This window comes from Lithobates pipiens, unplaced genomic scaffold (genome assembly GCF_037356315.1).
Source record: "Lithobates pipiens isolate NorthernLeopardFrog02 unplaced genomic scaffold, aLitPip1_a1.2 Scaffold_16, whole genome shotgun sequence".
Taxonomy (NCBI): Eukaryota; Metazoa; Chordata; class Amphibia; order Anura; family Ranidae; genus Lithobates; species Lithobates pipiens.
Window position 1 is genome coordinate 165,649,640 of NW_027507748.1, and position 13,297 is coordinate 165,662,936.

The 13,297-nt window shown below is 39.1% G+C and overlaps 1 protein-coding gene across 6 annotated transcripts in view; it reads left to right on the plus strand.

Moving 5' to 3' along the window:
- Nucleotides 1-13,297, plus strand: part of ADGRG2 (adhesion G protein-coupled receptor G2) — a 204,558-nt gene that overhangs the window by 55,153 nt on the left and 136,108 nt on the right. For all 6 annotated transcript variants that reach the window (XM_077480746.1, XM_077480745.1, XM_077480748.1 and 3 more), the window contains exon 3: nt 3,338-3,937. In XM_077480746.1, coding sequence (XP_077336872.1) covers nt 3,338-3,937 — 600 coding nt within the window. The remainder of the gene's footprint in view (nt 1-3,337; nt 3,938-13,297) is intronic.

Below are 13,297 nucleotides of genomic sequence, written 5' to 3' on the forward strand. Positions count from 1 at the left end.
GCATCGTAAACCAGCAGATGCAAGAGCAATCAAGTCTAAAGCTACAGTAAAGATACTTTCTTTTCTTTAGCCACAATTAGGTTGGCCATGAACAAGCAGGTTTTTCACGAAATTCAACAAAAGTTCAAAGATAATAAAGGTTTCTCAAGAAACAAAATAACTGGTTTCCAACTAATAACAGCAAAAGCCTTGTTCCTTATGATTAAAGTCTACATTCACGTTGTACTAATGCACAACACAAGGGACCCCATTGCTTTTAAAAACAAAAAACGATTTGTAGCTAAATTTCTGAGTTTAATTTAAGCACCATACCTGTAGGCCCATTGAAGTATACCTACAGCCTGGATGAAAAAGGAATAATGGGAGGGATCCGAGCAGTGGTGGCCCATTCATTAGGGGCCCACAGGCGCCACCCTCCACCCATGTATCCGCCCCCCTAAATCTACATGCAGGGCGCGGGACTATGGATTTTAATGAGGGGGGGTTAAGCACGTGATTAGAGCCAGAGGCTCAAATAGACTTTAAAAAAGGATGGGCTTGGGGAGCAGAGCACTGCGCTCCGAGCCCACCCAGTTTTGGCCACACTGATCCTCCTCCCGGCCAATCAGGGAGACCCATCACCCAATTGGCTGAAAGGACAGACGATCCTATTGGACTATTGGATGCCTAGGAGTAGGGAGGAGATGCACGGCTGAAGCCACCATGATGCAGAAGAGGAGGAAAGGACACAGGAGCCACTGCATGCCACCCGGAGGAGCCCAAACTGAACAGGCACCTGTTTGGACGAGGGGGAGATCATGACCTCATCAGTCTTTCTCTCCCCCTTGTCCAATCAGAGAACGTCTTGCATTCATTGAAAAAATACAAGGAATTCTTTGAAGGGACCCAGAAGATTGAGGTTCTTACTAGCAGTAGCACCAGCTACTACAGTATTTGACAGCTTCCCCAGCAGCCCCTTAAGCCTGGTACACACTGGCCGAATGTCGGGCGACATTGGTCGATTCAATAAAAACTGTCTGACATTCAGCCCGTGTGTATAGCAGCTAGTCCGACAAAAGCAGCTGACTGGCTCCTGATCAGCATCCTCAGCGAATGACTGACTGAGAGCGCTCACCAGAGTGTTCTGGTGGGGCTTCCCCTGTCAGAACACAATAGAACAGCAGGGGAGATCACTGTACTAATATCGGATTGTTAGTACAGCGGCTACAACCAGAGCTTTCAGTGATGTGTACTAGGCTTTAGGTATGAGATACACACACATACTTACGTTGTTTCAAGCTGGACCAATGTTAGTATGCAATAAAGATCATACCCATAGTTCAGCTTTAAGTGCTAACACAGGAAACACATCAAGGCTTTGCTAACTTGATCTTTTGTAAGAGCTTTACAAGAAGCAAAGTTGCAGGAGAATAGAGGGACCTTATCTATTTTTTGAGTAACAGATGTCCGTTGAAATGTTTCTTTTAAACCATTCTCCATAAACATAGATATTTTAAAGTCATTTTGTTCTAAGTATGTAAATCGATAAATGCTGATGTAAAAAAAACAAATGTATATGATTTAAAAAAATTATACTGTATAAGTGAATATTACTATTACTCATTGACTCTCATTAATTCTAAGGATATGATAATGTCCCTATCTTACAGCAAACTATTGTTATGATTGGGCTTATATAGGAATTTGAATGTTTATTCTTGAGTTATTATAACTGTGCACGCTTATCCATGAAGCATTTACAGTTTCCCTTTATTTAGCGTTACTTACTTTGTCTGAATCCGGCACATTAGTTGAAATATCAGATATCACCTGAGGTTTGACACTTGCTTCCCGACAGCTGCCTAACCTTACCTACAGCACATTGAAGTGGTGAGGAAGCTCAGAAGGTTGACAAACCAGCAATTGTCAAACTTCAGTTAACCTCTGACCCTACGATGGCCCCAGCAATGGAAGCTTCCTAATTTCTGTCATAACAGGTTTCTTTTAAAGTGTATGTAAATGTTAACAATCAACGTTTCTTATTTTTACCCTTTTAGTTTGGAAAATATAGCATTGACAGTGTTTGTTGTATCTGTTAATTAAGTGGAAACAAATCCTGCCAGGAATTTTGTAAGCTTATAATTTCCTGTATACTCTGATTCAATACAGTTCCCAACTTTGTCTTTCTCTGTGGACTACTGAACACATTTCTCCTATGTTATAGAGCAAGGTAGGAGGTGTTTTAGGTGTTTTGTAGTCCTAAATAGAGATGGAAGGTCTGGGGGGAAAAAAACTGAAAAAAGTCTGGGATAAAAAAAAACCTGATTTTGTTGCCTTTTTTTCAAAGCTCTTTTTAATTTTTATTTTTATTTTTCGAAAAAATTGGGTAAAGAATAAAGTGTGGGATATGCTTTTTTACATGTATTATATATATGGCATTATATTCAAACTATATAACATAAAGTCCTTAATGAAAAATTTCTCAGACTTTATGTAAAGTCTTAAATATTGAAAGTTCTCTCTGTTGAAAACAAGAAAATCCTGGAATACAGTTCATGTAACACTGTACTTCTCAATGCAGTTCTCAAACAAGAGAAATATGCATTTCTGTCATTAGGGAGCACCGCAGGGGAAAGGCTCCAGTTTAGTTTGCTTGTGGGCTACATCTTGTACCTCCTATTGTAGGTAGGGATAAAGTAGATGATAGTTTCTGTCCTCTCTGGCCATAATTGACAGGTAAGTGGGTGAATTTGCCTGACAAATACATTTATTTTTTCTTATCTTTATTTATCTCAATTTTACATCTCTAGTTCTAAAACAATTCCTAAAGTGATAGTGCGGATAAGTACAGTCAGTGAGCATTGTCACCCTAGGACAGTTACTAACAGGATCACTAGGTGAAAAAGGGAATACATCTGAAAAAGAAAACTGATGCAGCCACCAAATCTAAGGACTGCAAAGATATAATATTTTAATAATTTATTTAGATTTAGAGATACTGTATTTCATACAAGAACATAAATGCATGGATTGGGTTTCCCCAAGTATGCACGTTTATGCTTTTAGAGACAGGCAGGAATGTGTGGCTAGGCACCCCCTGCTCCATCCAATATTGGGGATAGCAGCAATAATTCAAATTGAACCAGCATGATTGATAGCTATTTTGCACAGGAACAACTTGCTAGGGGTGCATGGTGTACTGTGTTGGAGTTCATAGCAAGATAATAGTTGACCCATCTGACTTAAATAGACCATGCTTACATTTTATCTCTAGTGGACTACTACGATGGTGAAATGACTAATACATATACTGTGTTATTTATTACTTAAATCCATTTTTTTTTTTTTTTTTTTGTAGCTCAGGCAGCAAATTTTGGAGAATTCAAAGCAGTCTTCAACAAACCATGTACAAAAGTCATGACTCGGATCTCCCCTGTCCTCAACTTAACAGAGTTTACTCTATGCACCTATATAAAACTAGACTCTTCTGATCCCTGGACTGCTTTCACCTATAAGCTGAAATCCTCTCCAAGCAATGTATATGAAATTGGTTTACTCGGTGACAGCAGCAGTATAAAAATCTGGATGTTTGGAACTGCAATCAATGTCTATAAAAGCCTAAACTTGCTTACATGGTATGAAATGTGTATTACCTGGAGTGCCCAAACTCAAAACATGGATTTCTATATTGACGGTACTCTTGAAGATAAACGCACACTGGAAAACTACACCGAGCTACAAGGAGGTGGCAATGTGGTTCTTGGCTGTTCAGACCTTGATGAAACAAATTCTACGATATCTGTAGGATTGGTAGGGGAACTGTACATGTTTAGGATGTGGGGAAAAAATGACATTGGTTATTTTCAAAAGTGCATTGACGGGGATGTTATAAAATGGGTCACTGGATACTGGATCTACATTCCAGATGTCGTACAGCAAGATCTAACTCTCCATTGCGGTAAGTTTTCTTTCATTTATGTTTTTTTATTATGCACATTCCCTTGAGTTATGCATAGGCTCAGAGGGCTAATGGGGTAAACTTAAACTCTTGTTAAAAGGTAAGATATAGTTTGAGCACTGATGTAAGCTTAAATATAATTTCTGTAGAACATTTTCAGTTTCTCCGGTCTGTATGGATGATGCACTTAGTCAAAAAGAGGTGCAACAGTAATACATTATGATATTCAAATCTATTGCGCTTGGGTTATTACAAGAATGCTAACATATAGGCTATATCAGCTAGCACAGTATTGTTGGAGACAATAAACAGTGATATGTAGTGATGGTGCAGCTATGAACTAAATAAAGTCCATGATAAATGAACAGTTCATAAATATTCAAAGTGGCGTTCTTATGCGTTTTTATGCTGTGTAACAGTGATAGATGGAAACTGTCACCAACAACTGATCACACTGACTCTTACCCTAAGGTAAAGACATATAGGCAATAAGTAACATCTGATGGCAAACTCAGCAATCCTCTACTCAAAGGATATCACCTCCTCCAGAGCAAGATATCGCTAGTACCGATAATCAAGCAATGGATGCCAATTGAGAAGTATATTCCACCAACAGCCCACACGAAAGTCAATTAGAGCTTCTACCACGACACGAGTATCATTGTTGTTGCTGCTTCTGAGACATTCGGTTAATTAGACGTGAATTCCGAGTGGCCAGAGTAATTGTTTCCTTGAACTGGTACTCATTTTACTGGACAGGCAAATTGATGGGTTGGGAAGTCAAGGTAATCAAGCACTTGATACCAAGTTGAAACTAGAATGAGAAGGTTGCACAGATGAGGTATGCATAGCTCTGCAAATTGTTATAGGGTGTAATTGTTATGGTGTTTAAGGTAGACTTCATATGCTGTATCAAATACTGTATAGATACCTTTTCAATTTGGAATTTGTGTGACTCAGATAAAGCATTTACCTTAAAGGTGGTCACATAAAAGACGTTTTTTGCCAGAAGTCAGCTCTCATAAATGGTCTGTCTAGTTAGTAGTTAGATAAAAAAAAAAAAGTTAATGTGTTTTATGAAGGCAGCCATTTCCTGTTTTATTGCACTGTTAGGAATTCAAAAACTTTAGTCATCTGACTAATAGTACTTAGCGCTGATTTATTCTGTCCTAAGATGGTGCCATTTTAGTAAATTTTTTTCATACAACACAAAAACGACTTGGCACAACACCAAGTCGGACATTCGGCCAATATGGCCGGCAAAATTGTACAACTGCCATTTTAGGAACTTCACAAGCAGACAGGTAACAAATAATTGATACACAAATAAATGATTTGAATATTTTGTAACTTTTACTATACTAGTGAACTATGGAGATGTGTTTGATCTGTCATGTATGATGACATGTGTTCACCCTATTCTGAATATGTTTACATTTAGGCTGTATCTAGTATGTAAGGATATAGATAATCTAGTAAAACAAATGTATTGGTCCTCTATTATTTGATACAATTCACGAGGCTCTACAGACTCCATATTTCTTATAAATATTTTTTATTTTTTATTTAATAAAATAGTTAATTTTTTACAATCGGTTATATATGGGATATCAACATTCACAGTATCAGAAAACAGAAAACATATCCAGTTAATGAACATTAAGAATTAAATATGTTGAAAGGAGAGCAGTAATCCGAATAGGATATCACAAAAAAAAGGCAAAGAACATATAAATCAGCAACAAAGTATCTATAGTACTGTACTTACACTTAGAAAAGTCACTCATTTCCAGGAGAAAAATATACGTGGACAATATGGAAGCAGTACAATAACATAAGGTGAAGTATATTTATTGATTTCCTTCTCACACAGTATGTAGAGATCATGCCATGCTGTCCATGTATATGTCAGCAGTGAAAACTGCAGCCCAGTAAACCTAGCTCACGGACCAATATCATTGCTTTCAATGAGATCTTTTCCACAGCTCACACTTCAGTATCCATGCCATGAGTGAGGACTGCACTTCAATACAAATTCAGCTCAGTTTCCAGCATCCACCTCACCAGTGGCATCTGTACTATACAGAGCTCAGAACCTCAGAACCCATACTTCCCTGTGAGGTTTGCACTCCATCTTAAACAATTCACCCCCCTGCACCCATGGTATTCATGTCACCAATGAAATCTGCACTCCCGCTCACTCAGGTTACTCCCAAGTATCCATGTCACCAATAAATACTGCATTCCAGCAAACTTCCTTTCCCTGATATTCATGCCATCTATGTTGCATATGTGCTAAACACTCTAGCATACATATCTCACTTCCCTGTGTTAAAAACCCAAGTGAGTGTAATGTGAAATAAGGAAGTGTAAGGTCTGACTTAGGCCTTGTTAAAGCAGAGCTATACTTACCTTCAATTCAGCGATGTGGTGCCCTGGAGCTACCAGCCAGCAACCGACATCTTCGTGTACTGATCACCAGACCCTTTCATTGGCTGGGATGATTTCACTCCAGTGAATGTGAGGAAGTTCATTCATCTTGGCATTGCCAGAATTGTACAATGAGCTGCTTGTGCACAGCTCAGTGTACAGGGGTGGAAAGGCAGGTATGTAACTTTTAATGTAGAAGAGACATACAGTACTTGGAAGCAATAAACCACTATAAGGAGTGCAAAAGCCCATTAAAGTGGTATTAAATGTGAAAACAAAAAAGTTATATATTGTTGCTTACCAGTCCTTAAATGTAGTGGCTTTCTTTTTTTTTAAGGCTTATTTTATTTTTACCTGGTGATCCAGCCAGTAACACACTGTGGGGGTGGTTTACTAAAGCTGGAGAGTACAAAATCTGGTGCAACTCTGCATAGAAACCAATCAGCTTCCGTTTTTTTTTTATTGTCAAAGCGTAATTGAACAAGCTGAAGTTAGAAGCTGGTTGGCTACCATGCACAGCTGATTCTGCATGCTCCAGTTTTAGTAAATCAACCCCTTCCTGTCGTAGGGTGTCTGGAAGAAGGTGTAACAGGATCGCCTTTGGACAGCAGCATTGTCAGCTTTGTTAGTCAACTACATCTAAATCTGCTAGTACATCTAATGCCGTGTAGATACGACCGGACTTTCCGTCAAAAAAGGTCCGTCAGTCTTCCCGAGTTCCGATGGCGTTCCGACAGAGTTACGACGGACTTCCGACTGAATGGACTTGCCCACACACGAATGGACAAAAGTCTGTTAATTTTGAATGTGATGACGTATGACGGGTATAGAAAAGGACGTTCAATAGCCAGTAGCCAATAGCTGCCCTTGCGTCGTATTTGGTCCGTCGGACCAGCATACAGACGAAAGGTTTTCCCAATAGAAATTGATTCCGTTGGACAGATTTGAAACATGTTCTATTTCTAGGTCCACTGGAATTTTTGAAGAAAAAAGTCAGATGAAGCCCACACACGATTGTAATATCTGACGGAATGATTCCGTCTGACCTTTTCTGCCCGAAAGTCCGGTCGTGTGTACGTGGCATTACAAATGAAAGTTGAATTCCAGCTAACACTTTTTCAGCCAATACAGCAAACACATTTTTTCTTTTTGGCATAAAGGTTTTACATAAATGAATAAAAGCCAACCATTATAAGCATACCTGTCAGTGTGATTTGAATCAATCCTCTAAGATCCCTTTCACACCAGGGCGTTTTGCAGGCGCTATAGTGTTAGAAATAGCGCCTGCAATCCGCCCTAAAAAAGCTGCACCATTGTTTGTAGTGTGAAAGCCCGAGGGCTTTCACACTGTAGTGGTGCGCTGGCAGGACGTCAGCGAAAAGTCCTGCCAGCAGCTTCTTTGGAACACACCGCTCCTTCACCGCTGCTCCCCATTGAAATCAATGGGGCAGCGCTGTAATACCGCCGTCAAAACGACACTATATCGGCGTATTGCTAGCGGTTTTAACCCTTTCTCGGCCGCTAGCGGGGCGTAAAAGCGCCCCGCTAGCGTCTGAAATACGGCACAAATCCGGCGGTAAAACGCCGCTAAAAATAGTGCCGTTTTACCGCCGACGCTATGGGCGGTGTGATGTGAAAGGGGTCTAACTGCAACTTTTTCTGGGTCTGTTAAAATGAGGATGAAAAATAATAGACTTACCAGGAGCTGAAAATAAAGAAAAAAGATTAAAAAAAGAAAACTCAAATGCCATGTACACACGACCGGTTTTCCAGTCGGAATAAACTCTGAAGGTTTTTTTCTATGGAGTTCCGCTGAAACTGTCTTGTGTACACACAATCACACCAAAGTCTGATCGTCAAGAACGTGGTGACGTACAGCACGCACGACGGGACTAGAAAAAGGAAGTTCAATAGCCAGTAAAAAATAGCTTCCGTCTCGTACTTGCTTCAGAGCATGCGTAGTTTTTGGTCAGTCAGAACAGCGTACAGACGAGCAGTTTTCCCGATAGGAATTGGAAATATTTACAACATGTTCCATTTCTAGGCCAATCAGGATTTTCAACGTAAAAAGTCAGATGCGGCATACACACGATCGGAATATACGATGAAAAGCTCCCGTTTCTGTCGGACATTTCACTCATGTGTACGCGGCAATACAGCCACCACATCTAAGAATTGGAAAGATGCAATGTAGAACATTGCGGTTGATTTACTAAAACTGGAGAGTGCTAAATCTGATGCAGCTGTGCATGGTAGCCAATCAGCTTCTAACTTCAGCTTGCTCTATTAAACTTTGACAAAAAATCGGGAAGCTATGCTATGCAGAGCTGCATCAAATTTTGTACTCTCTTCTTTTATTAACTCAACCCCATTTGGGGTTAAATACCACTGTATGTATTATGACTAAGGCCTATGTACGAGGCTGAAATGCGTAAATATTTACAGGTATTGATTCCTTTTAATGGATGGATCTAATACAGTCGTATATGTTTTATTGTTAAGACATCACAGTGCCGGAATTTTTTTATTTTTATATTGGACGTTTGAATGCCTGAGTACTGGGATTATCCGAGCACATGAGTCTCCATTTCGTCCTGCTTATTATTAAGGGCTATTTTTGAGTAGCAGCATGATTCTAGGAGAAGTATAGAGGCATATATAGGCCTCACAGCTCTGTGAACTTGTCTACTAGTCCACTACTTTGTTTCAAGTTCAACCCATTTAACCAATGAGATTTTAATTTACTTTATTTAGAAATGATATTCAATTATTTAATACACATCGCCTATCACTTTATCTTTAATAAATAAACCAATTTGTCTGTTATACAGTAAGTGAAACAACAATTCCCAGCCCTTCCAAGTACATGTTACATTTGATTGTCAGTCTACTAAGTATTTTCTAAAAGATTTTCTTCTTTTTACCAATCGGCTATAATTTAGTAACATGTACTAACCTTCAGGAGAAATTTCAGTGGAAAATTTCTCTTTAACAGAGCAGTGTTTGGCGCCATGGGTAGCGAAAGAGGTAAGTATTTATTATTTCATTTACAGGTACTTCTTTTACTGGCAAATTTATTTAAGTGACATAATCCACAAGCTCTGAGCTTTTGAAACACACTACTCAGCTTTGGCCAGGCTGAAATCGAATAAATGGTGCGTTCAGCTTAGGGGTTTGACGATTGGGGCCAGCGGGGAAATGTGTTATTATTTTATTTATTTTAGTTCCACTTTAATCACACTTTATTTATATAGTGGAAAAATTCATCATTGGCAGTACAATGTCAAGTGAAAAGTATACATACAACCATAAGGAAGATGCACAAGTATACTATATAAAGAATAAATCCGTCAAGACTTATTCATTTGAGGGTTACATAAAGATTCTGTTTAGTGTAAATACAAATAAACATTTTCAGCATGAAATCATGTTATGTTACACAAAAAATGGATCCTTTGCTGTAATTATTTTAAATTTTCATATGATGTAATGTAAATTCTAAGGATATACATTTCTTTTTAGTTATTACCACAGACATGGTTCTTGAAAGTATATTTTGCTTCAGCTGAGCAGACCACATTCTAAAACCACAGTAACGATATCCTTCCTCAACATTACTAATTAAAAGCAGACTGCGCTCAAAAACTCTCTTTGACGGGGAGAGCAAATGGAGAAGTGATATTATGGAGGGAGAGAATACATTCAGTGTGGGTCATGTTGTGCATGCCTATGTGTTACATAGTTGACATGAATAAATTCAAATATATGCAGAGGTCAAAAATGTCCATTATTTACTAAGGTAGACTTCTTTAAAAGCAATGTGTTTTTTTCCCCCTCTAAAATCAATTTAACGCAAATTTTTTAAATGATTTACTGATTATAGCAAGAAAAGTTGAAAGTGGGAAGTTAAATACTGAGTTTACGGTAACCTTGATTTTTTCAAAGGTTGGATCCTCCAACTTTCATGTCAATGCCTAGACTAAAGCCCCATACACACTATCAGATTTTCTGCTGATTTTTGTCTTCGGATTTACCAAAACTATGTAGTGCAAGGGCCTGCCTGATTGGATACAAATTGAAACTCCTAAGGTTGGACCTCATATGGTTTTGGTAAATCTGAAGGAAAAAATCAGCAGAAAATCTGATTAATGCCCCGTACACACAATTGGATTTTCCAACAACAAATGTTGGATGTGAGCTTGTTGGCGGAAAGTCCGACCGTGTGTATGCTCCATTGAACATTTGTTGTTGGACTTTCAGCCAGCAGGTTCTCAAATTTCCCGCCAACAAACGTTTGTTGTCGGATTTTCCGATCGTGTGTACACAAAAGTCCACGCATGCTCGAAATCAAGTACAAGCTGGAGATATAACTAACGTTCGTAATGTATGTCTTGTATATCACTACGTTTGTAATTGTTGGCCAACATTTGTGTGCCTGTATGTATGTAAGACAAGTTGGAGCCAACATCCTTCGATCAAAAATCTAAAGGCCCATACACACAATCAGACTTTTTGACAACAAACATGCAAATTAGCTGTTTTGGAGCAACATCCGACCGCGTGTACGCTCCATCGGACAAACTTTTTTGGTTTTCATCGGACTTTTGTTGGCTGTGCGAACGGACAAACTTTCTGGCAACAAAAGTCAGATGGAGCAAAGTCTGATCGTGTGTACAGAAAACCATCGGACTTTTGTACAAAGTACAAACAGGCATGCTCAGAACCAATGCAAAAGATCAGATAACAATACAGAAGTTGACCAAAGGTGGCGGTAAAGAGCAGAAAAACCACATGATTTGGTGAAAGTTGGCTGAAAAAGTCCTGCTGTGTGTATGCAATACAAGATCTTGGCCGACGCCCTTTGTACAAAAATCCAAGGGAAAGTTTGTACAAAGTCCTATCTTGTGTATGAGGCTTTAGTCTAATCGTGTGAATGGGCATCAGTGTTTTGAACAATTTACTTTAAGTTTCTCTATAGACAAAATATTTGGGAACGTTTGGATCGTATAAAGAATGTTTCGAACACTGCTACATTTTTATTGATCTCTGTGTCCCTGGTAAGGACATTTACCATTTCTTTTTATTCTAGTTACCATTATCACTAAGATAGAAAGTAATGGAAAGATATTTTACAGTTTCTACTGAAACAGAAGATAAGAGTAATCTTTCCATTAATGGCCTGTACATGACCTGAAAATCGTACAAAAAATAGCATGTTCAAATCGATCGTACGATAATTTGATAGATTAGTACAGAGCTTTCGAGAGCCGATCACGATGGTTCTTATGATATTATCCGATGGGACAAGCATGAAAAGTTTTCTTGTATGATACCGGATCGTACGATTTTCATTTAATTGGTACAGTTGTCATCGAAAATACACTACAAATACATTACAATACATTACATCACTTCCGAAATTTTATTCTGTCGTACAAGAATTTTTGTAACTTTAGTAAACTCTTCATTTTCGATATGAGATTAGCATGCAAAAGATAATGAACAATCATTTGTCCGATAATCTCGTCGTCCGTACTAGGCATTAGGCATGGTTCACACCGCCGCGACCTGAAAGTCATGAGACTTACAGCATGACTTTGACAGGTGACTTCAATGCGACTTGATGAAACACTGAAGTGACTTGAAGCAACTTTGTAGCAACTTCAGAGGGGGCCTGGGCAATCTTCCTGTAATCTCAGATCCAAATCACATCAATCAAGAGGAGGATCCAACTTAGAGGCGACTTCCATTAAAGTCTAAGGGCACAAGTCGGCTAGAGGTCGACTTTCTAAAGTCAGAGCGACTTCAGTAGCGCTAATTAAGAAAATTTTAATTGACTAAAATGGGATTTCACATGTCATGTGACTTGGAGTCTCACAAGTCAGATCCCAGGTCGCGGCAGTGTGAAACGAGCCTAAGAGGCGATTTCCCCTTGTTTTGAGAGTATTTCCACTCACCTCCAAAACAAGTGGTCAGGGAATATCTCCCAGTAGGACACAACAAAAATAACTACTTTTAATACTACAGATGAATGATTAACACAAACATTTCTATATGCGTATTTCACTCAGTATCCTCTAGTGATTTTTTTTCCCCTTAAAATGTGTGTATTCCTCCCTGCTAAATCTTACAGACATATCAGTTGCTATCTCCATAGCTGACTACTTTTAAGCATGCTGTGCTTTTTTTTTGTCACTGCATCCTAATCTGCTGAAAGATCGCCCTAAATTCCTATACACATTTGAAAATTTTAAGCAAGTCAAAACTTGTACGGAAATACACACAATCCCACCATTGCCACATAGCAATCCTCCAACCTGGTAGTTGACCACACAGTTGACCACACAGTTGACCACAGGATAGTGTTTTATTTTCTCTCATGCTTTAGAATTACTTGGCATGGGGGAAATTTCTTTTTTTTTTCTTTAAATCAGCGGTGGCGCAAAAATAAAAACGGTAAAACCATTAAGTGAACAAAAAATGTGCATGTGAAACACACACTAAAAATTGCACTTAAGGGTACTTTAGTCCACACCCCGAAGGGGTAGAACCTCTATCCTAATCCCCCATGGCGCAAAGGCTCCTAAAAATGACAAAGGGTTTCCATGGTCTGCCTAGCCAGAAGGCCTAGCAGACACCGTTCTTCTAGGTCAGCCTAAGCCGATCATCGAATACTTGGTCGAGGGACTCTACCAAAGAGAGAACCCCCCAGGGACAGGGGAGGAAGGAACCAGAAGGCAACACATCCTCCCCCTAGATGTCAGGGCAAGCCCCTTCATCCTGGCGAGAAAAAAACACACACAAAAGTAAAAAGTGAGACAAATAGTGGGAGAAAATAAATAAAAGAAATAAATGGCCCTGCAATAGTGCACTGGTTGGACCCTGAGGCCTGGAAGACGAAGTGCTTGCTTTGGCATGGGGGAAAATGTG